Genomic DNA, 27,061 nt, shown 5'->3' on the forward strand with positions numbered 1-27,061 from the left:
ATTTTAAAAATTGAAGAATAAACCTGAAGAGAGGAGAAGGAGAGAGGGGTTTGGGAGAGGTAGAGTAGGAAAACAACAGGATCCTGTGCCGCAGGATTTTAAAATTTGTTGTATGATGATTCGTTTTGTGTCGTCTCTTAGATTAATATAGGTCTGATACCCTTGTCATGGTTTTTTGCAATAACACCGTGGTTTACTCATATGATTATGTTTACTAAATCAACCTATTTCAATGATAATGCATGGTATGACTGAATTGTAAACACGTGATAATTGAACGAAAAATAAATGATGAACATGATTCAAAAACTGTAAACCACCAAATGAATTATCGCTTAAATTTAAATAAGTATTTAAACAAAAACCATCATGTGCCGTTAAGCAGCAGGGCGCGGCTCATCTGGGCCACAGCAATTCGGCGAAAATGGGTTCGAAAAAGCCACTATTGGCACTCGAGTCCTTGATCTTTCCGATGGTTCACTGGGGCTTTTGAGCTGCCGTCCTTCAGCTTCTGTAAACTGAAATTACTACAAATCCAAGTTGAGGCAATCAGCCGACGCGCGGCTTTTATGGTTATATATGATATGTTTAATCTGTAATAAAGATCAAAATTTAAATTTGTATCTCTAAAATTTGTTTCTCTATCCACTTTAGACCGTCACGTGTCAAAGAGGAAGTAGAAAATGACGAGAACATATTAACTTTGAACAATGTTGTCATTAAAAAAGTCCAAGAAGCTAAATTTCTAGGTGTCATTATCGATGATCAACTTAATTGGAAAACTCACACACGGTCACTTAACTCAAAACTTAAATGTGAAGTAGGTAAGTTATGCAGAATACGACACATTGTCCCTAAACAGTATTATAAGGATTTATATCATACTTTATTCGAATCACATTTGGGATTTGGAATATCTGTATGGGGTGGTATTAGCAACAACCGACTCGAACCTCTCTTTAAAACACAGAAAAAGTGTATAAGAATTCTATTTGGGGATAAAGAAGCTTACTTCTGGCAACTGGCTCCTTTTGCCAACTGCTTTTGGTTTAAGCGCTGACTCACATTTGGAACTGGCACTGGTATAATTGTAATATCCTACGAAGTCAGCATGCTATATTATTTTGCAAAACTCGTTTAATATCTTGACAATATTTAAAGTTTATGGTTTTAGGTTTAGGCGCGGCGCACGCGCCGCTTATATGTTATAGCTCATTCAGCTTCTGTTTTCAGCGCTGTGTTGCTACACACTGTATAGCATGTGGGTCAAGCGCGGTGCCGCGCCTAAACAGCAAAAGAGTTATTTATTTTAAAATTTATTTTTGTATCTCAAAAATGACGTAAAGTTTTTGATATGACGTAGAATTAAAGCTATTTCCGTACAGCCTAAGTGCTAAGCATGCTCGTTAGAAAAACTATGAACAATGAACATAACATGCTAGCTTTCTTTATTTTTGTAAGTCGCGTCGGCTGACATCTTGGGTTGTACTGGATGTAACAAGTTTATTATCGGATGTCTACTTATATTTATTATGATATCATTATTCATTGTAATGGCAATAAAATTTAAATTTTGTTTTACCTAAAATTTTGTTTTACTTAGAAAAATTTAGAACTTGTGCCCGGACACGACCATTTGGTGAGCAAAGACTAGGTGTGGACTTTTACGAAAAAAGAACACTCTAAGCCCTTGTTTAAGAATCAGAAATTGTTAACTGTTCACAACCTGTATAAGTACACTTGTCTCTTAGAACTATTCAAAATTAATAAGTTAGAGGAACCATTATCACTGTACTCATCATTCAACAGGTCACCACGACGAGAGGATTATTTCATCACATCACAACCATCCTCACAATTCATCTACCAATCATCCTACATGTGGAACAGCTGTCGACAAACATCAAGTAAGATAATTTTTAATACTCCGACAAACGGGTTCAAGAATACATTGAAAATTGCTTTACAAGAATTGCAATTCAAGCGTGATACACTTGATTGGTGTGAGCTTAATTTTGCCACAAATGAGCTCAAGTTTTGATTAATGTGAGTTACTAAAATAACCACTTATCTTTCCTCATACATGCAACCACTGCACTCCAACTAAACACATTATTTACCACAGTCCACACACCATACTCCACAGATGATATATATATATATATACACACAAACACACTAGTACTGAACAATTGCACTGTAAAACATGCTCACGATACACTCAAAATTGGAAATATTCAACGGCTCGTATATGAAACTTAGCGACTTACACTCAGTGTACACCCAGTGTTAACCAGTATTACACACTAGTAAATTCTACGTAACGCGCGAAAACAATAATTCTGTAGCGTTTTCATTGTCACATCTCACGTCGACGGGATTAAACGCGCGCGCGCGTAACAACTTATCTTACTGCTAACTCAGCGACTAAACACACGACGACTTTGACTATTGACAGATGATTAAACAATTGTGAGTTATGACGGACTTAACTGTATGGGTCAACTACTGAAACTGTATTGTTTACTATCTTATTCATTATACTGGACATGAGATGACGAAGTATCTTAAGCAGCACTTTATACCCCCACTTAGAACTTGATTAGTCACGAACAATAGAATCATCAAAAACCAATACAATAAAACATCTTGATCAACAAATGCCTAGCAGCACCAGACAGCAGCCGTGTACCTTTTTCGACTCCGTGGAGTCCCTGATGGACTTTTGTTTACTTTTGTTAATAATCGGACCAACCTTTCTTTCTCGAAACATGTATCCTATTGTATTTCATTATAGTATTAAGATGCGAAGATATACTAGATATTACAACGAAATAGCGGTATACCAAATTGGCCCTTGATATTAACTATAACCGTGTTGATGGTTTTAAATTTTGTATGTTGTAAGTATTTTAGTTTGTGAAGCGTTTACTACTCCCCTCAGCAAGACAGTTAGATTGTAGATTAATGATAATAATTGTCAAATGACGTTATATATTATATAACAGTTATAAATGTTCAATAGTTGTACTGTTGTAGAGCGATTTCAAGAGTAGTGGTCCACAGGGGTCCGAAAAAGCCGTACAGGCACTTGGGTCCTTATCCTTGTCACTAATCTCAATTGGATTCGGTTTATACAAAACATGAACATTTAGACGTACACATTGACACGATATTTATTAGAAAGCAAAAAGTATAAAATAATACGTGCGTGCGCAGCTTGAGCCGCGCCGCATAAGAACGGATGCGTGCAGGGGCTGGAGTACGCTTGTATGTAGATTAATGAAATGTTGCATTGTAAATATTGAGTATTGACGATATTATTATGATCTAATAGTAAATTTTACAAAGCTGGCTTTGGATTTAGGTAAGATTATAATTTGTAATTTATTTTAAAAAAACCACAGATAGTTTTAAATTTATTTCTATTTGTCGTATAATCATGAACAATTTAATCCTGTTTTCAAGAATGCGCGGCTTTGGCGGCCAGTTATTGACTTATACATTAAATTGAATTTTAAATAGAAATGTGAATATAAAACGATCTTCGGTGCGAAGCAAGAATACTAGTTTGCGCGGCGCGTCGAAGCGGCGAAGTCCTCCAAAGTAGAGCAAGTAGAGCTTGTAGGTTTACAACCTACCAGGACGCGCGTTGAGTACCGAGTTGGACTCGTCGACGGTCCTGTATATATATATATATATTTTGATGTTTACTTTCACCTCTGCATCTTTTGTTTATATCTTATGATTGAATGAGACTTACTCACAAATTTCCCATCTCAGTATTGATCTATTTTTGTCATGTTTTTAATTTACTTCATAGAACAGTTATTTTAATAAACTTGCTTTCAGAATGAGACATGTAAAGATTACACAATCGATAGCTTAATGTGAATTTCGTGTTTTACTGTTTCACTGAATGTCTCAAATATATATATATATATATATATATATATATATATATATATATATATATATATATATAACCAAGCGTCATGAATCTAAGTTGAAGAGAGATAAGGACTATGCTATTTATGTTGCACCTTCATATGTGGATAATGCTAAACCTGTGAAGAAGAGGAGAAGAAGGAAGAGAAAAAAGATTAATCGTACTACATCCCACAGACATCAGAGGACGTTAATCAAAGGTACTCTTCCCAAGGTTGAAGACTTGTCAATGGAAAACATGTCCAGAACAGTTGTAAATCTTACAGACAAAGAGCTTAGTAAAGAGCAACTCTATGTCTTTTTCTTGTCTCACAAGTTTGCACCTACACCTCCCCTACCAGATCTAAGCCGCTTCGAGAACGATTTGTGTAGATGGTTTTCTAAAATGAGAGCTAAAGTTGTATTTGATAGCTTTAAATGTGGACCCAACAAAGCAGATAAGAGAGTTACTGACATGGAACGTTGTCTTATAAAGACTGATGCATCACGTACTTTCGAATCTTGTAAAAACCCTGCACTTGAGGCGTTTATAAAATGCTGCAGAGCAGAAGTAGACCTCCACAGGCCAACTCAGAAATTCGTCTCACCAGATAACATCGCTGCGCCCATCAGAGCAGCTCTCAAAGAAGTCAAAGGTTGGAAAGACATTGTTATCAGACCATTCGATAAAGGAGTAGGATTCTTCCTTCTTAGTGAAGAAGATTATATTCAACGAATAGGTGTACATTTAAATGATAGATCTGTATATAGTATTGTAAATAATGTAGATGATTTAGTTGTAGAATTGATTGATAAAATTTCGAATTGGACAATTGAGTTTAAAGATGAATTAGGTATGTCCAAAAAAGGTCAAGGAGTGGGTTATTCCATGTACTGAGCTTAACCAGCCTGGAAACATGTACCTGAATCCCAAGGCACACAAACCACCTTTGTATCCTGGGAGGATGATTACCACCGGCTGTGGTTCATACATTGAAAACCTTTCTGCCTTGACTGCGTATGAATTGAAGAAGGCTACTTTGAATTATAGAATTATTGATACCCCTCACTTTCTGAGGAAGATTGATAGCCTGAACGAGTCTAGCATATTGTTGGGAAAGGAGGTTATACATGTTGCCATCGATATATCTAACATGTTTACCAACATTCCTAGGGATATGGGGATCCAACAATGCACTAAGCACCTGAATAAAAGGAGTAGTGGTGATCAATTGTTTAGTACAGAATGCATTATTAGTGCACTAGAAATTACTCTTGATTACAACATTGCTTCATTTAACGGTATAACATACCGCCAGGAGCGTGGAGCAGCGATGGGTCCTAAGAACTCATGTGAGTATGCTGATTGTGCTATGGATAAGATTGATATCTTAGTTAAGGCCAGAGGGGGGGGTAAGGGGTCAAAAAATTCTACCAAAATATTATTTTCTAAATCGATTTAATTTTTGATGACAAAAACATTGCTGCTATTCACATATTTGTAGCTGATTAACTTTATTTTATAATTGAGGTTAACCGATTTTCACAAAATTGACTATACAACATTGAGGTTAATAAAATTGAGGTTCATATTTTATTACACGCCATAATTTTTTGTTATTTCGGTCAGCAAATGTAAACTCTAAATTTTAGGTTCATAATTATCAGAAAAAGTAATATCCAAACGTGATTAAATGAGGTTAACCTCTTCTTTTAGATATATCGAGAATAGATCAAATGATAGAGTTATTATTTTCATCGTAAGTTTACGGTATACAAATTTCTAAATAGATGACGTGTTGATTGACTTTCTTTTATCTTGAGAAAATGAAAAAAATGAGGTTAACCATCACATTTTGGTACCGTAGGGAATATACATACGATTCTTACTTATGTAATGTACCACAATATCGAAGTGAGGTATCTATTGGTATCACAATGCCTACAACTATAATCACGTGACAAAGGTGATTTGAACTGACCATATTTTAGTAGAAGATTTTACCCGTAAATGGCTAAAAAATGAGGTTAACCTCTCATTTTTTGAATATCTGACCAGTCAATTACATGTTAACCTCAAAAACTTAATCGTTATACTGTACAAATGTTTTACTACATATATAGTAACATATTGATAAACCAATCCCAGTGTTATATGGTCTAAAGCGAGGTTAACAACCAAATTCTAAGCAGTTAGTGTTTACAGGAAGTCTTGGTTAACCTCATTTTTTACAATACAAGGACATTAACTACTGAAAGTGGCTAAAATCATTTAGGAGACGGCCAGGTCTGATCAAGCAAACGTTATTAAGTGTATAAAAAGTCCTAACTAACGAACTGTGATACATTCCAGTGAATATTCAAAATTTTGAAAACACTAAATTGCATCTATCTCAAAACACATTTTTTGACCTTTCGATTCCTTAGTTGAGAAAACCGGCCACTCCCTGATATTGAGATTTGGTACAGTGGTTCCTTGGACAACTATCTAGATATCTGGTGCAGCGATTTTTTTTATTTGACTCGTTTCTCGAATTATGAGGTTAACCAATTAAATTTTCCGAATTTTTGACATGGTTAACCTCATAATTTGAGAACAGAGTCAAATAAAAAAAATCGCTGCACCAGATGTGAGGATAATTGTCCACGGAACCACTGTACCAAATCTCAAGATCAGGGATTGGCCGGTTTTCTCAACTAAGGAATCGAAAGGTCAAAAAAGTTACAGCCGTTTAAAGTTCCAGTTTAACATGTAATTACAGGTAAACCTCAAAATTGAGCGCGCGATATCTCAGAAGCGCAAGGTCAGATTTTGATCCGGTTTTTTTCTTTTTGTTCGTCTCCAGTAGCTATTATCAAATATGCAAAAACTACAAAAGTGCCATTTACCCCCCCCTCTGGCCTTAACGAAGGAGATCTAGAATATGGCCCGCCTCATAGACCAGCATTCTGGGGTAGATTACGTGATGACATTTATATGGCTTGGCCCGGTACTGTTGAGGAACTATTACAATTCATGGAATGGCTCAATAGTATCCACCCAAACCTTTTGTTTACTTACGACTACTCTAGGGACGGCGTTGAGTTTCTAGACACCTATGTCTATGCTGTTGGTGATGTTGTCCACACCAAACTCTACTCTAAACCTAGTGACACCCACTGCTACCTTATCCCCACGTCATGCCATAGGAACCATGTTGTAAAAAACATACCTTTTGGAGTGGCGAGGCGGGTGAGACAGAACAACAGTGAAGACACTAACTTCTTGGAGCAGAGAGAGGTCTATACACGTTACCTTCTAGCCCGAGGTTATCATTCCAGTATTATAGAAGATGCCTTTAACAAATTTAGTGATATAGCTAATAGGAAAAACTTGTATACCCTTAAAGACAAGGATGAGTCGACTGCCTGTTTAATACCCATGGTGATGGATCAAAATCCAGCACTTCCCAACATGGGGGGCATTATCCATAAGTATAAGCACCTTCTCAACCTTGATCCGGCCCTGAAGAAGCTGGTACGTGCGGACAGTGTATTCGTGAGTCATCGAAAGAATCAAACTATCGGTGGCATGCTTGTACACAATAAGTACCGTGCCAGTGGAACTTTAAACTGTGATAATGAGAGAGAAACAACTGCAAGTCAGATCCAGGAACCAGACTCCGAAAGTCTAAGGGCGGTTCCCGGGGCTGTCGACCCAGGGTGCCATGCTTGTGGTAAATGCTATGTTTGTAAGCAAAATTTCCTGTCCCCCTGTTCCAACTTTAGTAGTCACCATTCTAAACAAGTTTTCCCTATAACTAAGTATATATCTTGTCAGAGTTATAACCTCATTTATTTAATGGAGTGTAAGACTTGTAAACAGTCGTATGTCGGTTATACTACCTCAAATCTCCCTAAGAGATTCTCTAACCATAAGAGTCACATAAAGAAAGGTATAAGAAGTTGTAAATTAGTTAACCATTTTTTAGATATTGATCATGATTTAGATTTTAGTACCATAGCCTCCTATAATTCCTCACTTAGTAAGCACCTTTCTGTCATTATAGTAGACGCTTTAGTATTTGAGCCTAATATTAGTAAAGCAGACAAAGAAAAGGCTATGGAAGCTAGAGAGGGGTTCTACCAGACCCAATTGAAAACCCTTGAACGGTTTGGGGGTATGAACACCCTTGATAGTAACCATATACTTTTTAAATCTGCCGGAGCTTAGTTTTAGTTTTAGTATATTCTTGTAGATTTTATTTAGTTATACCATTATTCCAGAGACGTGCATACTACATTTTTTACTTTAGTATTAATTTTACAGGTTTTTTGTTGTGATTTTAAGTGATTTTCCGAGAATCAGTTATCAGTATTTAGATGAGAGATAAGATAAGAGTACATTTTTAACGGCTTTCAGTTTCTTTTTTAAATTTCAGTTCATCAGATTTTCCCACTGCTTTTAGTTTGTATTTATTCTCAATTGTATATGATTCGTATTTGTTGTAGTTACTTTAATGATATAATTTCTCAGAATTGATGTAAATAAATGATGCAAAGACTTTCGACGATCTAATCACAACCGCTTTCTTTTATTGTGTAGAAGTCCAGCCATGAAATATATATATATATATACAATATATGGAACAGATATTTTACGAGTATCACCCGTTAAAGTAGAGCAAACAATAAAATAGCAAATTAAGTAACCGTAAATATTGGTTTAATTGCGTATTTAAAAGTTTTTTCTTTATAATATTGCTATAATGTATAACATATTATAAATTGTTGTTTTCGCGCTTGTTTCACAAGTAGAATATAAGCTTCGGCGGTCACGCGCTACTGCAAGCGAGAGGGCTCTGGTTAGAGCAATATTTTATACTAAAAATAAACGTTGCTTTATTTAGTTGAATTGTTTTTATATAAATATTATATCAAATTAAAAATAGTTGTATTTCTGCACACAAAAATTGCAATTGCAATTGCATTTATATTTGGATATGAAATAATTTAATACATAGTAAAATACACGCTGCGCAAATTTATCATCACGTACATTTAAATAATCCGACATTATGTATATATCAAAAATCGAGCGCTATCTCGAATTAAACTGGACGAGTTTGTTGTCAAACTAACGATATGCAGCAATTACATTTTTACTACTCTTTATTTTCATTATTTCCTTTTAACATATTTATCCATATTTATTTTTGGTTTCATTCTTACGTGGCAAAAAAGCGTTTTATAAATCTTTATTCCACTGGGAAGTTTGATAAGGTTTTTTAAATAGAAATTTGGCTATTGTACCGAATTGTTTTAACTTACTAAACTGTCTTTGAAATCAATCAAGAGGATCAGGAAATCTTTCTTCCTCTTTCTGGCTATGAGATCAGCTAATCTGTTGACAAATCAAAAGAATTATATAAATTTCGCTGTCGTTTCAACTACATTTTCAAGCTTTATTATCAAGACAGATCTGAGGTGAATAAGTGCAGCGGCTTCAACAACAGTAAATAGATTACCTGATAGTGCATCTCCTTGAAATGCTCCAGTTGTGCTTCGGAACTCAATTGATACAGTATTATTGACTTTTACTTTCAACACTGTGTTTGATAGTAGGAGCCGTACCATCCTAATTTCATCACTAGTACAGCCAGCATCTTCAAGAACATTGAGTACTGTTTCTCTGCTGATGGTGTCAAAGGCACTTGACATGTCTATACTCATTCTCAGATCTGTACTCTCCCAAGTATCATCAACACCTTACCCAGTGAATCATCCAATCCCTAATCCTCCTATCTCAGAAGAATTCATGCCACTCGAAACAGGATACTCTGATGATATTGACTTTAATAACACTGAACTTGCTCCACTCAAAGAAATGCTTCCTATCGCTAAAGATATATTCCAGCAGTGGGACCTTCATATCAATTCTTCCAAGACTGAATTTGTCCATTTTTATTTAGCAGATCCTAAACCCACTGTTAAACGCAAGGTGATTGTTGGAAAAGTGTATAGAGGTGATGAAGAGTGGCGCTCTAACAAAACTTTAGGATCGTTGATGTGCACTGTTAAGGATATCAAGAATCGAATATTCCTTGGTGATGTTGCCTTTAGTAAATTTCAGAAAGTTTGGATGAAGAGCAAGATTTCAGTCCAAAGGAAGATCAAAATCTACGAGGCACAAGTAGTCTCTATTCTACTCTACAACTGCAACTCCTGGGCTGCACCACTAGCTTCGTTGAATGAACTTGATATTGCTCATCGCAAACACCTCCGAAGAATCCTCAACATCAGATGGCCTACTGGGGTTATTTCTAATGAGGCACTCTATGCTCGTTGTTATGTCACTCCCTTGTCTGTGAGAGTCTCTAAGTTTCGATGGAGAATGTTAGGACATATCTTAAGAGGACAGGAAGACTCACCAGCATACACCTCTATGTTATTTGCTATAAATTCTGATATTTTTATGGAAGGGAGACGGGGTAGACCATGTTTAAACTTATTAGATGTTATTAGAAAAGACTTGACTAGTAGAAATCTTGATATTAGACTTAAGAATTTGACTGATTTCGAAGACCTTAGATTTTTAGCTTTAGATAGGGAGGAGTGGAAGAAGTTAGAAGATGGTTGATGTTTTTTGTTTTCTTTTTTATGCGTTTTGATATCTATAAGGTGCCTAGGATGCTCTTTTAAAGAGATATTTCGTACTTTGAAAGATTTACTACTACTACTATTATCAAGACACTTATTTTACTTTGGTGTATTCCAACAGTTATTCACCATGGATTTGTTTGTTATTAAATAGTTTTTCATAAATTTTTGGATTTAGATTAATTCGATGTAATGGGTCCAAGTTACTGCGGACATAGTTCACTATGTGTTTACCGTGTTTGGGTGCCCATCATATTTTACAGATGGGGGCGATATTTTGAACGATTCTATTTTATATTCATCTATTGCTGTACTCTGTAAAATTTGAAAAGCATTTAATAAAAATTAAAAAAACAGCCACATTGTTACACAAGTGCAACCAGCCAATTACAGGAAGCCGAAGGATTTATTTGGCCAGTGACGGTTAAGGTAGTGTGTACCATACTTTCTTCGCCCGAGACTTTGCTGCAATGTGCAGCTCCTCATTTAACCCTCACACCCGATTTCTCGAGTATTTGGCTGAGTAGACCGGGGGCTGCAAAGACCACTCAGGCTCCTTAGCTGAACATCAACAACGCTCACCCCACGACCAGGCAGACAGTGGGATTCGAACCCGCAACCTAACGATTGTAAAGCTGGCATTCTAACCAACTGCGCTACCTGGCCGCTTCAAATGTCTACTTGGTTATTATATTTTAATTTATACGATAACGGTTCAGTCAATTTATTTAATGCGCCTTAATTTAAAACTAATTGCAAACATAATATTATATGCTAATATACTATTATATACAATATTCTAATGGACCATACCTGGGCTTTTGTCATGTGCAACCTTGATGTGTTCTTATTTGTAAAATTAACAGGTTGAAACTTGGACTTTAATGATCATTTTAGTTAAAACCAGAGCATTGATCAAATACTGCAATATGCACTCCATATCAAATCACGTGCTAATATCTGAAGTCAGCATGATATCATGTCCTTGTGTGCTAGCTGGATCGTTAATTCTCTAATACTGCTGTTCTCGTCTTGTTGGATATTAGAATTAAAATAGTAGTTTAAGTATATTATTTCACACTCACCATCAATGTTTAAGAGTTGTCATGACCATACAGTGCAAACTGTAAGAATAGTTGCAGTCAGAGATTTCAGTTCCCATGCACATTGCACATGGCTTTGAGCAGCACAGATGTATTCCAATTCAACAGGAACATATCGCTACATTTCATTCCATGGTGTTAAGAGCATTTCATCCAATATTTGCAGAGTTTTGTCAGGAATGTCATCAAAGGTGCAGCTGTGCATTATTTATAAGATGATTCACCTCAATGAAATTTGACTTTAATATTTTATCATGTTTGTTTTGTTGACTTTCAATTTCCCAATGCAAAAGTAGAAAGTAGACCAAACAATTACTTAAGATTATCCTCAGAATGTTTATGTAAGTGCGCTTGTCAATTCAATGATCCGAAAATGGTAGAAGAAGTACTTGTATTAGCCAGGTTTGTTGTTTTTTGTTGATAAAACAAAGATTTGATTTCATACCCATAATACATAATATGCAACAACAACAATTTAAGTTACTCAACAATGTTGAAATCCCTAATTTGATTCAAAATGTCATTTTGTACCATTTCAATATTTTACAAACAATGTAACTTAAATCATAGATTATGACCATGCTACAATTTTTAAGCGATAAAAACAATTTTTGTCCTGCAACTAGACTCTGGTTCAGCGCATAAATGGATCAGATATAAGTATAAATTCTTGACCATTCAACTTTATTTTGTTTGCCTAAATCCATCCTTTTAACCAAAATATCACCAGGTTTTCCTACACTGCTAACCAAGACTCTGAACTAACGATACACAAGAATGACAGATTGGTCGTATTAGATTCTTCTAGTTCTTGGTGGCGAGTCCGAAATGACAATCAGCTCTGTGGATATGTCCCATCCAATTATCTTGAGGTATTTCACTGTTTCAACATGTTTCGTCGTTATCACTGAAGTGAAATTTATATTACTATGTAACTTAAGTCTTAATGAGATTCACTGAATATTATTATTATTCAAATTTTGGCTTTAGTTAGGTTACCCCATTAAAAGAACAGGATTCTTATAGGAAGCATTATACAACACATCAATTTAAGTTACTTAACAAAAGCACCGTTTAATACAGCTAAATTAATGAATATTTATTTGTGTTGCAGATGAAAAAAAATCTGGTGGCTAACAACTGCATTTCGCTGTGGTTTTTATTTTTTGATAAACTATTATAAATTCAGAGAATAAAAGGAGAATCGTTTGTTGATAAGTTGTTCAAGAAGAAAAAGAAGAAAGCCAGCACAGCAGCACCCAAGCAGTCCACATCTGAAGCAGTTGCAGCTCCCCTCAACATCATGGCTACTGTCAAGTTCAAATTCGAAGCTACAAGAGATGATGAGCTTAGTCTTAATAAAGGTTTTGGAAGAACATTATTTGTTGTGCTTGGCAAATTAATGAATTACTTTTTTTCATAATCAAAGTGACTTCATCGTTTGTTGTAATCGTGAATAGAATGCTACATTCAGTTTCACAAAATAAACCTTATTTTAGCTGACAAATCTCCACTCAGGTGACAAGTTAATAGTTCTGGAAAAGAAGAAAGATGGATGGTGGAAGGGGGAGAAGGACGGACAAACAGGATACTTCCCCTCAAACTATGTGTCAGAAGGAGACCTCACTCCCAGCCCCACGACACCCTCGCATCCCACACCTCCCTCCTTCAGCATACCCCCTCCCAACGCTCCGTACACCCAGCCGCCTACCCCCACGTATCCTCTCCCACCACCCCCTGTGCAGACAAACAGTAATAATGGCGTAAACGTGCAACAGCAACAGCAACAACAGCAGCAGCAGCAGCAACAGCAACAGCAACAGCAGCAGCAGCAGCAGCAACAGCAGCAGCAGCAGCAACAGCAGCAACAGCAACAGCAGCAGCAGCAGCAGCAGAGTGCGTTTGATCCAGATGATGTGAGTAAAAGTGAAATATTTCAAAAACCTCTTAAACATATGAACAACAAGCTGATGATCGATTTTTTAATTTTTTATTTGAAAATTCAATTAATCATTATATATATAAATCAAGCGTTACATTTCAGCCATGCAAAATTACAATGACATATTTTGATATACTAATTGATAAATGTTACTGCAATATAAGTTGCTTAATGTTTGGCTGGATGACAACTAACGAGAAAAATAAACTTGATTACATAATAATTCATTCGGCTGAACCAACACATTATATGCATAGCTAGAGCCACATTAACGTTTGGGCCGTCTACCAAATTTGAATGACAAACAAAAACAAGAAATCAAACATATCATAAATAATTATAAGGATTTTGTTCATTACAATTCCGTCACAACGAAAAAAGAAAAGGACAAGCAGATAGGAAATTTTACGGACAGAATTGTAACCAACAAAAACTCATTTCTGAGACTCATAACAACAAATATTAGTTCTGAGTAATCTTATGAATAAACATTGCTGGAACATTGTTTTTGGGTCGATTACCTTACTCGGGAATATTATAGCGGGTTAATTTATGACTGGGAAAATTAATGACCGGGAAAAATATGGCGGAATTTTCCAAAACCCACCAAGCATCAAAATGCATTACTATTAGTTTACCTTACTCGGGAATCTTATAGCGGGTTAATTTATGACTGGGAAAATTAATGACCGGGAAAAATATGGCGGAATTTTCCCAAACCCACCACTTTATCCCAGTCATAATATTCCCGAGTAAGGTATACACGATCAAGTTTAGTCCTTGCGTTAAACTGTTAAAGTTGTATTTATGTAAACAGTTTTTACAATTTATTGTTGTGTCTACTTGGAATGAAATCCTATTATATGGTACACCTCAATAGCTGTGTCGGTTACTCTTTCAACTGTCCTATCTATTGACCGATCATATCACGTATATATATATGTGCAATTATTGTAATATATGTATAACATTTCTCGCGAAACTTTGCTTTCATTAGTTGGAAAGTTGTTAGCTGTAAAATACTATTTATACATAAAAACCAAGCCATGAGACGTTTTAAAACAATAACTACCTTAATAATCATTTGCAAAAAGCAAATTTGGGCACCCAAAAAACGAAATACCTCTCTTTACGGTATCAAGTTCAAATACTTCTCTGACCCAAAATTCGAAATGGGATCACCAAATCTCAATGATCTAATACCAAGACCTTAGATCACCTCACCTGCCGGCCAAGATGAGACAAACGATAATATTTATTGTGTACTAATCCGTAAGTTAGTATTAAGTGTATAATGTACACATTTCAAACGACCAGCTGTGTGTAGCATATTATATAACACGGACAGTAGGAAGTTAAATCTAACCACTTTTCTGAAATAAGTACAAATTGTAACGGCGTGTATTAATAAGATAGTTATTCTGGACACAGAACATCGTAAAATTTCTTTACCACGTGACTGGATCTTAAGACACGTCATTGGTAGGCTCGTCTGATTGATGACTTCGTGTCTGACGTCATTCTCATAAGTTGACAACAGTGACACATGATAAGAAGCCACCCCTGAAGTTTTATGGTAATTCTGAGGAATTAGATTAGTAATTAATTCTGGTCCCTTAGTAAGATTGTGCCGCTTCGGAAATAGTTTTACGCAATTCATTTGGTATGGTGTGGATTGTGGAATGATACTTGGAGACTTTCGATTAAAAACAATTTCTTTGACGGCCTCCATTTGAGAAGCTCTGCCGAAAACATACGACTAAATAACAGTTGGAAGTTGGTATCACTGTAATTTAACCCGTTAAAACTTGTCTAACTTTACTAAAACTCCTCTCATTGATATCCAAACTTACTCTCTTTAATCACAATCAGTTCAACCCACATTTCCATAATATATATTACAACTTGGATCTACAGTTCCAGAAAATTCCAGCTAATATGCAGTATGCACATTGCACATATATGTGTAAGAAATATAATCCTAACATCTGAACATATGAAGTAAGGTGGAACTAGCTGCAATGTAGATATGTAGATATGCGCACTCTTATCTACACTGACCAGTACTCGTCAGTACAATGTGTCATGTTCAATTATTATACCCATATTTACCATCTCTGCTGTTGGTGGTATCAGATCTTGAAATACTTTGAGTTCAAGGCATATTAAATGTGATGTTTATTGCCAAACTCAAAGTGGCTTACTTGACATGTGACAGCACTGAAATTATCAGCCTGCTGCAGAATATGGATACAAAATATACGGAATTTTCAAATATGTATCGATACAGTGCTGTGTAAAATTTGAATTTGTTATTTATTTGCACATATTATGTTTCGCCAAATCTGTAAAGTGTGGTCTCTGATGTGATGTAATGTGTGGTTTGAAATATGATAAGGGTTATGACTAATGAGACAGAATAATGAGTACTTAATATGACGAGATAATGACTTTATTTAAGAGATGACTTATTTAAGAGATATTAACATTTAATTTCCTCAGGAGTACGAATTTGTTTGCGGAGTTAGAGCCAAGGATAACTGCGAGGCTGTCTCACACAACGATCTCAGCTTCGTTAATGGAGAACTGATGGACATTGTTAAGAATCCCACCGACCAACCTAAATGGATCGCAAGAAAAGTAGGTGCAATTATTTTAGTGTGCATGGGGTGCGGCATTAATGCAACTTATTAATGATAACTTTTTAACTTTTTCCAAGTAGGTGATGATATCATGGAAATGACAGGAAGATATATAATATATTCCCCCTTTAAATTATCCTGCGACATCATACCCCTGACTCAGAAATCATTCCAATTATTTCATTATGTTAAAAATTAATAACTACATAAATTAACTGCATAAATTAATAACTGCATTATGTTAATAAATTAATAACTTCAGTCGTGTGGTAAGGTAGGATACGTGTTGAGGCACATGGTAGATATAGTACCTAACGCAATTCCAGTCTACTTCAACCCCAAAACTTCAGCGATCCACACTCCACCCGCCCCACCTGAGTAAGTTTCACGTTTTTAAACATATTTTTAGTTTTTACCCTTAAAAAACAGATTTGTTTCCTGAGAGATGGAATTGTATCTATTTTTTCGAGAAATGAGGGCACGAATCTTGAGCTATTAAGAGTTAATAGTCTTAGGGGCTCGTATTGTCTTCTCAAGTTTTCCTTCTTCTTCCCTTGGCCAAAAGTTCAGTGCAAGAGTGATGTCCTCTAAGTACTATGAATTCAATGATGGGAAACATTTTCTGAGTTCGTCTTAATTTTAGTTTGAATCTCTTGAAAAAAGTTGATATTAGCTCCTCACTTCACCCGAGTTCTAATCGGAGTTTGTAAGTGAGACCATTTTTATCCTCACCTTTGATTATGGTCATCATCTGCTCATTAATTTAAAAGACAAATCTAACCAAGACAACACACAGTTCCCACAGTTCACTAATTACTCCCAAATTAACAGATCTCGTGCTGTCCTGATTAGTGTAATTACTTTCCAGTTACCGTGAAATAAGGAAAAGTTGAGCACAGACTAAGTCTGTGTCCACTCAGTCGAGAAGCTTGACAACCAATCAAAATAACGAACCGTTCATCTACACTCAGTGTACATATTCATCCAATAAGGGCGGTATCATTTCCCCAATCCCATGTCCTAGATTATCATAACACAAGATTGTCAGTACTAACTGGATCAATTAACATTCACTATCTTGGCTACTCCCATCATTCAACTACACAAGCAGGGAATGCTGTTTTGTTGGGCACGTTTCCTCTGAACATTGTTATCAGTATCACATACAACTTTACTGGAATAGGGAGAGTAATTGTAGGATACAACCGTGGGATGCTCCAACCGTTTAATACGACTATTTACTGCAAGGAAAAGTCACTGAATGTGTGGTCATGCGTAAACCACAGGTTTAAACGGTACGAATTATTATTCCCCTAATATTCGTCCTTATTTCTCTAAATTCGACCTGTTCGTATTATATTATGATATATGAGGGTAATTTATCAGCGGTGAAAATATAACTAACCGGTAAATGTACTCTGAGCTTTGGAGTTTGGGTATTATTATGCCAGGCCTATTTTTAGAAGGTTGGTATTTAACAGCTACAAGTGCAACTTACGCATATTTTTACCGACTTAATATTTGTAAATTTGTAATAAAATCGGGCAACTGAATTTTGTTATTAGTCAGCATAAAAATAGCACCACCTGCATGACACCAGTTTATCAAGATCAAATTTTCATAGTTCAATGCGGATAGCGATGTTAAGACGTATTTTGTTAACTATACTAATAATTAATAAATAATACATTAAAGTTAAGACAAAAGAAGCTTAATCCATGAAGTGGTTCACTTTTATTTTCTACAAAATAATGTGTAATCAGTAATTTGGTATAGTATTGTACTGGAAAGTATGTGATGTCAGAGAAATCCTGAAATAGCTATTTTAGAACCCGTCATTAAACACAACAATTAACTTTAGCGAGCAGGAAATCCTCCAGTGAACTGCGTAATGTTGTGTTCCGGAAGAAGTTGTGTGCACTGAGGTAGATAATTGGTTGTCATGGAGACGGGCATAGATTCCTGGAGACTGAAAGTAAAATACAATTCTAAAGAATAATTCTGAACAGTATCAATTTTCTTTATCAGGTTTCAAATAGTATTGTTAATTAAACTGTAAGAAGCTATTCAATTATTGAGCTCCATTCTGTAATCACTGTTAGAACATGTTACTCAGTTTCTAAGGTTAGTCTTGTGGGCCGTGTGAACCAAACTTTGAGTTTATGGCCCGTTTTAGTACTGTAAGTTTTGCCAGTCTGTGAGCAAGCCGCTGGTGATTGGTACATATCACATAAATAGACTCCTTCCTAACCCGTCAGGCCGTGGCAAACACGTGACATACACAGAGCCATTAAAGATAGAGATTCCATATCGTCTGGGGAATTTCATAATTTATTTGTAGCGATGAGGCAATAGCACTGCAGGGGGTTTATCAGCGTGACACTCTGATGTTCTAAGCGATAATGACGTCACGGACGAAGAGCGTGAGAAAGTGAAATTGTCTGTTTTGACACATGACAGCAACCGTATTAACCAATTACGGGAATTTACATTTCAAATTATACTGACACCCTGCTGTAGTTCCCCTCTACTCATAGCTGATAGTCAAGTGTGTTTGAATAGGGGATTATAAAGTTAAAGTAAAAGACATTTCCCGCAGAGCTCAAAATACATCCTATCGAATGTGTATTGGAAGTAGGTAAAAAGTAAATGAAACGTTTCTTCAGAACCCCACACATTAAATTAGACCGAACGTAAGCAGTCACGCACCATGGCCCAAAATTCCTTAATAATCGTTCTACCAAGCAATATCAGGCCATCCTAAAGATAAGAGCTCACATATTAGTGTATTCGTAAGAGTATCATGTTGTAACGTATAACTTACTCCAGTCTCTACCTTTCGTCTGTGAAATCACCTGACGCTACCCTCCCTTAAAATGATCTGACCTAGTAAAATCAGCCCCGGGCCCCCAGAATTACCCACCTCTTGATCCCCTAAGATGTAATAATACTTATCTAGGGTGTGTGTGTTTGTGTTGATCTGATGAAAGTTCTGGAATCTGGGGAGGTATGTAATTTGATCTCCTCCCTCTCTCACTCTCCAGGGTGTAAGTCACAGTTCCAGGGTACTATATTTACCACAATATATTCATTATTATTGGGTGCAAATATAACCTGCCCTAATATGTAATAAGTGAGGAGCTCTCTGACGTATCATACTTTCTGTGCTCTTTTTGGGGCAGGTTATTAAACTGAGGTGAATGTTACCGACCACGTCTGAACTTCAAAAGTGGGAGAAGTTTCTCTCTCTCATTCTCAATGTGTCTTATCCTGTTTTTTTTTCTAATTTGCAAAAAAGTGACAAGTCAACACAATTTTTACTCATCTCAGATTCACAGTTATTACTGCGATAATTTCGTCCAAACACTGATAGTTACAGGCACAAACACTTGAAATGTCCGAGAAAATAAATTATCTTAAAAATTAAACAGATAACGTTAGTATACTTTAGATAACGTTAGTATAACGTTAGTATAACGTTAGTATAACGTTAGTATAACGTTAGTATAACGTTAGTATAACGTTAGTATAACGTTAGTATAACGTTAGTATAACGTTAGTATACTTTCCACAATCCACCTCCTGTCTCTAACCTGCACATCCTTCAAACCTAAAGATATGGTGTTCTGTTTAACAACCTCACCAGAGTGGGTAGTTGCAAGGTTTTAAACCATCGTTAGTGACGCTAGCAGCTGTATTATTAGCTTCTCGGGTTTCAAAATAATGTATTTTTATCTTTTATGTGTACTGGTATAAATAAAATGTTATTTAATTTATTATTGATCATAATGACCGGCTAATATAACGTAGTGTTCAGTATCATTCAAAATAACGAAAAAATATAAAATATATCCAATCATGCTTGGACGACGAGAAGTAATCATAGTGTTAACAATACAACAGATCTGGGCATGCCTTCTTTTTATTTCAACCTTTTAAATCATCGCTGATAAAAAATTTAGTTTGTTCTTCCAAGCTTGTTCTTGGATTTTGGTCAGTAATTCTGATCTTAAGTCAAGTAAAACACCACTATATCATCATTAGACCTGAGCTGTGTCCAAGCAGACCAGGTCACGGTGAAAGATAGAAAAAATACGGTATATAATATATCGTAACACATTGAAACGTTGACATTTATAATCCTTTGTTAATTTGACATTACAAAGCCCTACAGAGTTCTGACAAGGGCCATGTCAGTGAACTTATTGAAAGTTTGAGTTCACCGTATAAATAGAGTTCTGTAATGTCTGTACCAAGCGGTGCTGTGACCTGGGTGTCATCTCGTCACTTGAATCAGAGCAAGAGCGGGGCTTATATGGGTATTCCACTTTTCAGAATTCCACAATCCAATCTTTTTTTCTACCGTAAGTAAATTATTCCGTCGAAATGTCTCAAAGTTGGCCTGTGTTAAGTGCGAAAAATCAGGCCATCTTCGAGATGGGTGAGGTGAGATTTTGCTTTACAATTTACTGATTTCTAACACGCAATATTTCGACAGCCAAAATGCGGCACATATTCTAATTGGTGATTTTAGTGCGCTAAATTGACAGCAATGCAATGAATATTATCAACAGTTATAATTATAGTTTTATTCTGGTAACTGCTGAAGTAATTATATGCCTGGTGTAGTAATTAAATGCCAGATTAATAGTGTGACAAGCATATTTAAATTACCTAATTGTCTCAATTATTAAATTGAGTTTGCAAATTGGCTCGTTGCTATTTACGTTTAAACGTGCGCTGGAAAACTTGACAATTCGGCTTTGTTTCCTTATCAGTGAAGTGTTTGTTTTTATCTAGTTTAAACAATTAAATCCAGGAAACTCTACTAACAACAATACTTCTAAGAGTAAATTTACTTGCTATAATAATTGCAATCATCACGAACTGTGAAGGCCCTGTTTTGTAACTGCCTGAGTCTAAACACATCACACTTACTCTCTCAATTATAATGTTTATAATCCATTATCCAAATCCAGCCCTATCCTGAACATTTCCGACCAGAACCGCACTTAAACCTTACATGGAACTGTAACCCTGGTTACATTGCCTTATATGGTAATGTCTATATTTAGATCCAGTCCTTTAGTCGGCCATTTCCGCCGCTACCTGCTCTTCAGTGTGTAATTACAGTCATTGTAATAATACTTCACCTTTATTAAGTTGTAATGTGTCTTCCATTGTCATGAAATTGGTTAGAACTGGAGCTTTAGTGATACTGTTAAAAGGATGAAATTTGGCGGAACTGTTAACAGTAGTGTTGATACTGTTAAAAGAATGACACCAATTTGGGTAACTGCACGAATGTTGTAGTAGAACAGACTAGAACACTATACACGTGACACATATATAGGCTGGTTGCACTACAATACACTGTTGTTTGGGGTGACAAACTCTCCAACATTACGCTAACCCGGCCCTGGTCTTAAACTACTCTTAGATCATGAATATCAGCACCTACCTTATTTCACCTTTTCCCATCAGCTGTACTGTAGATATTATGTATTGTGTTAAACTTGTGCAAAACTTGTTGGAGTGCTGGGAAAAACAGGAATGAGATAGCTCTTTTCACAGTAATTTGGTTTGTTACCGTATATACTAGTTTAAGTGATACACTTCACACTATAAACTTATTGGAAGTGTGATACCATGGTAACATGACCTTATATGGTAAAATAAGAACCAGCCTTACCCGACACTCTACACCCCACACTACTCCTTTACCAGAATTATTGTGGAAATGTTCCGAAATAGCAAAAGTCACGAACGGCTACAACTGCAGAGCGCTGTGTTATTTGACACTGCACACTGCAGCTATACACACAGTCACATGTTCTGTACTGCAATACAGAGAGCCTGGTCCGCAGTACGTGACATGACCACTGCTGCCGAGAGAGAGAGATGTGATATTATCGCATCATGTGTGTGAGTGTGTCTCCCCTGGTATATAATAAGTACACGATATCTCTGTATCATTTTTTAAATGTGTACATTGGTGGTATGCGCATTATGTTTTGTGGATATTGTTATGTACTTGTGAGCTGATAGCATTGAGAGTGTGTGTATCTTGGTGTGTTGCACTGCCAATGACATACTACTAGCTTTGTATTTATTGTAATAAGATACCAGATCTGCGGTATAACAAACGGCAGTGTTAGTGCAACAAAAGGTTGCCCAATGAGTCAGACTGGACCGGAGAGAGTTTGTTGTTATATACAGTAATATTCCCATGTTGTAACGTATGGTTAAGAATGGGTGTGTTGTCTTGGTTTATAAATATAAAGGTAGACGTAATGCTGACCTATTTAAGGGGAGGGGTGTTCAATGCTGACTGTTTCTGGCAAAAGGGGTCAGGGGCTCTAAATTGGGCAAAAAATTGCTGACGTAAATGTGAAAGTTCCTTAGATATGTAGTGTAGAAAAGTCGGTCGTTTATTTTTGGTGTAAAAGCAGATAGGAGTTATCTATTTAGCTGACGATATTGGTTGTTAAGCTGCCTTTGTTATAACACACCCTAACACAGATTTCTCACATATTGATTAAGAGTTGATATTAAAAAAGAGAGAGGCGAATGGTCAGTGACAGCTTAATGATGTCATACAACTGTCAAAGCTCGTGTAACTCTAAGAAACATAATTGAAAAAGCAAGTGCAAAGTCAAGAGTACAGCAAATGAAATGAAAGGTAAATGTTGTATCGGCAGCAAACTGACAAGCTAGAGTGATAGAACAAGCTGCTGAATCAGCCAGGATACCCTCAAGTCTCAAATAAGTTTTGGTACATCTTTTATAGCCCACAGTAACTTTTATTTGCCATGCGTTGAAATTATACCGGATTAATCGTATTATGTAAATCACTACTTAGGCTACCATGGTAGCGCACGTGACCAACTCTTCTCGAGAGAACACCAATGTGATGAACTGCTGCGAGACGTTTTCTTCCTAAATTCAGATACTCTCTGACCTGGGAAGCGTGAAGTGAGCCTGAAAGATGTGCATATTTGAAGTTTGGACTCATGTCAATGTTGTGCGATAGTAAGTGAGATGTGAAGCAGTGTTTTCACAAGCATAATAGTGAGGTACGAGCATTTATCTTATCTGGGTAATTCAGTAATCCGAAGTTATCATTATGGTCAAGGAATCACCTGAAAATCACCTGAGAAATCACCTGAAAAATCACCTGAGAAATCACCTGAGAAATCACCAGAGGAATCACCTGAGAAATCACCTGAGAAATCAGCTAAGAAATCAGCTGATATGATATTTATCATGAAATAAAGGGAAGCCATGTGACACATGTTTATACTATGGCAGTCCTAGTGTGCAAATGAAATCGTATAAATATAGTGTGGTTTACAAGTAACGAAACAAAATTGCTAAATTTGTATCATGAGCCCTTGTGAGGGGCTCAGTGCACTTGTACTCTGTGTGGGGCTCAGTGCACTTGTACTCTGTGAGGGGCTCAGTGCACTTGTACTCTGTGTGGGGCTCAGTGCATACTCTGTGTGGGGCTCAGTGCACTTGTACTCTGTGTGGGGCTCAGTGCACTTGTACTCTGTGTTGGGCTCAGTGCACTTGTACTCTGTGTGGGGCTCATTGCACTTGTACTCTGTGTGGGGCTCAGTGCACTTGTACTCTGTGTGGGGCTCAGTGCACTTGTACTCTGTGTGGGGCTCAGTGCACTTGTACTCTGTGAGGGGCTCAGTGCACTTGTACTTTACAGTCATTTACAGATACGATTTGTACTTATACAGTGCACATTTTGTACATTACTCAGTTCATACATACATAGCGTTTTACACACCAGCTTCGAAGAGGCCACAAATTCCCAAAGAAACTTTCCCGCGTTTTCCACATTTTCACAAATTTTCTCGTTTTCAACACCCTATTCGCGTTTACCACATTATTTAACAGTTTACCGCGTTAACCAGATATTTCCACAGTTTCCCGCGTCTGCCACAAGCGGTTGAGCGCCCAGCGGACAATTATGTTAGTCCATTCTCTGGTAAGCCCTGGTACTTCGGTCCCATGTCGCGGAGGAGTTGTGATAACATTCTCATGGAGAACGGAAATGAGGGAGACTTCCTCATCCGAGACAGCGAGAGCAAGGTCAGATAAAATTTGAAAGTGAAAGTAATATCAAAATTGTAATTAAATTGTAATTAAAATGATAATCAATATCTCAAGTCCGTTTTTTGTGACAAACAGGCCTTGATTAAGTGATACCACTCAAAGTTTAGCCCTTTTATTCTTATTTTTAGGAACTTATTTAGTAAACAATAATATAAACTCTACAGGTTGGTGACTACTCGATATCTTTGAAAGCGTTAGACAAACCAAAGCACTTTAAAGTTCAGCTAATCGAAAATCAGTACGCGATAGGAAACCGACGATTCAACTCGATGGAGGACATCATTAGACATTATACCCACAAATCACCAATATTTACGTCGCCAAATGGGGAGGAGCGCTTATTTTTAGTGAAGCCTCTTGATAACCCCAAACAAAAGCCACAATTCAGAGACAACAAAAAGGAGTACCTCTGTGCGTGGGAAAAATAATTTTATCAAATGTTTTGTTTTAGCGCCTCTACACCTCGATTATATTATATAATGATGTGAAAGAAGGGGCTCAAATTTGTTGCCCAAGCTAGGTCTTATCGACAGATATATTTTTGTCAACATTTTGTCAAGAACTATGATAAATGTGCTGTTTTTGGTAAACAGACTGCGTTTTTCTGCCGCGTTTTAGCTAATTAATTTTGATAATGTTATGCAATTGCTTATTTAGAAATGTTACTTCTTATCACTCAACCCAATGAATGGATTTTCATTCCTTGCTTTTCAAGTTTTGAGATGAAATCAGATTTCTTTTAATTTTGGGCTATTCTTTCAGTTCAAAATTTTGGTTTTTATTAAACCAAACGCTGTGAGTTTTACACTGACAAGGATGGTAATAATTGATAGAATTGATTGACTTTCATTGACTCTAAGTGGAAGATTGTTGAGGACGGTGAATTTGTGGAGAGTTGTTATACACTGTCCCGTGTGCTCTCTTTTATAAGACTTGATTTCTCCATTTATAGAAATTTAATTTACCAGTAGATTAATTAATTTAGGTGTAAAGCCCTTTCTCATTCAAATTTATAAATATTAATGTAATTGATATGGGGCAAACATTTTTCATTCTATGTTAAATTGGATTATCGCTGGTTTCACTCAAGATATGTTTGATCAATTTCAATATTAATCACATTGTAATTAAGGGTGTGTTATAAATTGCTCAAGTTTTGTAGTTGAACTAAGTTTTCTATTCTTAACGGAAGAGTATGTATTTTGGTAACAAATCTATATCAGAAATTTTAGTGGTACGGTGGGATAATTAAGCGGTAAAACGTGATGAGACGGTCTTCGATTTCGGTGAAAATTTTGATAATGCTGCGCGCAGCACGTAGGTTTCACCTAATGAAGTTGTAGAAATTGGAATCAGAAAACTGTTCAGATCGGATTAGAGCGTGAAACGGAAACAAATGATGCCAAGTTGAGCAATTCTAAGAGGTCCATTGAACGTGAACCCATGATATATGTCGTAATGCATTACATATTGCGTTGATAGTGCTAATGGATTCAAGCCTTTGTTTCTTTCAGTTAGCCGGATACTAAATACTGAGTAATTCTCCGAATTCCACAAACATATGACTAACAGCCGCGAAATATGCATGGCCAAAAGATCCGATTCGACTACAGACCAACACAGCTGCTATCCAGTAACTTATTATGACATAGTTTCCAGTCTGGCCGTCTTTGTGTATAAGTACGATGAACCGGACCCTCCGACTCAACCCAAACTAAAGTAGTCAGATCTAAATTGTACCAATCTTAATATGCTTCAGTAGACAGAGAATACTAAGTCGGATTAATTGTATGATCTTAATCGGGGGATTTGACCAAGCAGTGATATCCCAGCATAACTTGTTATAAAAAATCACGTCATCTATTCAATATTCATAGTTAAAAACGTCTACTTCCAATAATCAACTCCGGCTCAGAGGCGACATAGCTAAAATCAAGTACGTAGTAGGACTCCAGGCAGCAAATATTGGGCACTACAAATGTTTGCATATTCGATCATGTTAGATTTTACATTAGCCTGCCGCCTGGGTTGCTACAATCTGGCATACCTACAAAATTTCTAATATATCAAAATTTCTAATATATCAAAATTTCTAATATATCACGAATCACGATACCGTCAACTTAACTCTGCATTATGCATTATTATGTGCCGGTTTGGAGGCAGATGCCTAAAATATTGATTCGGGCAGTTGGCACCGATCCAAAGATGAACACTGTTTCTTGGATCAGTACGCACAAAATGTAGAAATAGAATTGCACGTGCCAACTGCTCCCAACCATGACAACGCGCACGCATGTGTTCAGTGCTAATTACTTCATTGCATCTCTCTTTCGCGAAGATTAACGAACACTACATTAATGGAACCAAGTACAATCTTGATTCTCATCGCCATCGTCCGAGGAGGGACTATGGTATTCTGCTGCCACGGATTTGAGAGAGGTCTACCCTTCATCTCAGTCCGTGAACTATACGACAAACTAGCGGACCTGGACAGGAGAACCTCTGAGCGGTACAGTTCTTGTTAACAACGTGGCTGTTGGGCTACAGAAAAAGCTGCCAGTCTTCCAAGCCAACTGCTGGTTAAAGACATGTCAACTATCATTGACATGGAAGAAGGAAAAGGAATTACAGTGGGATGTCAGAGTACTCAAACTCACCAAGTAATGGTCGCACCT

General features: G+C 36.5%; 1 protein-coding gene across 1 annotated transcript in view; it reads left to right on the forward strand.

The window, feature by feature from the left end:
• The window catches only part of LOC134816272 (SH2/SH3 adapter protein Nck1-like), a 38,769-nt gene extending 13,200 nt beyond the window's left edge, over nt 1-25,569 (forward strand). Inside the window, exons 2-9 of the mRNA XM_063825031.1 lie at nt 12,000-12,071; nt 12,400-12,541; nt 12,859-13,033; nt 13,188-13,585; nt 16,114-16,251; nt 16,516-16,631; nt 24,194-24,359; nt 24,548-25,569. Coding sequence (XP_063681101.1) covers nt 12,043-12,071; nt 12,400-12,541; nt 12,859-13,033; nt 13,188-13,585; nt 16,114-16,251; nt 16,516-16,631; nt 24,194-24,359; nt 24,548-24,811 — 1,428 coding nt within the window. The 5' untranslated portion in view covers nt 12,000-12,042 and the 3' untranslated portion in view covers nt 24,812-25,569. The remainder of the gene's footprint in view (nt 1-11,999; nt 12,072-12,399; nt 12,542-12,858; nt 13,034-13,187; nt 13,586-16,113; nt 16,252-16,515; nt 16,632-24,193; nt 24,360-24,547) is intronic.
• Nucleotides 25,570-27,061: the final 1,492 nt, after the last annotated feature.

The sequence above is a fragment of the Bolinopsis microptera genome, chromosome 6 (assembly GCF_026151205.1).
Source record: "Bolinopsis microptera isolate Bmic1 chromosome 6, MBARI_Bmic_1.0, whole genome shotgun sequence".
NCBI lineage: Eukaryota > Metazoa > Ctenophora > Tentaculata > Lobata > Bolinopsidae > Bolinopsis > Bolinopsis microptera.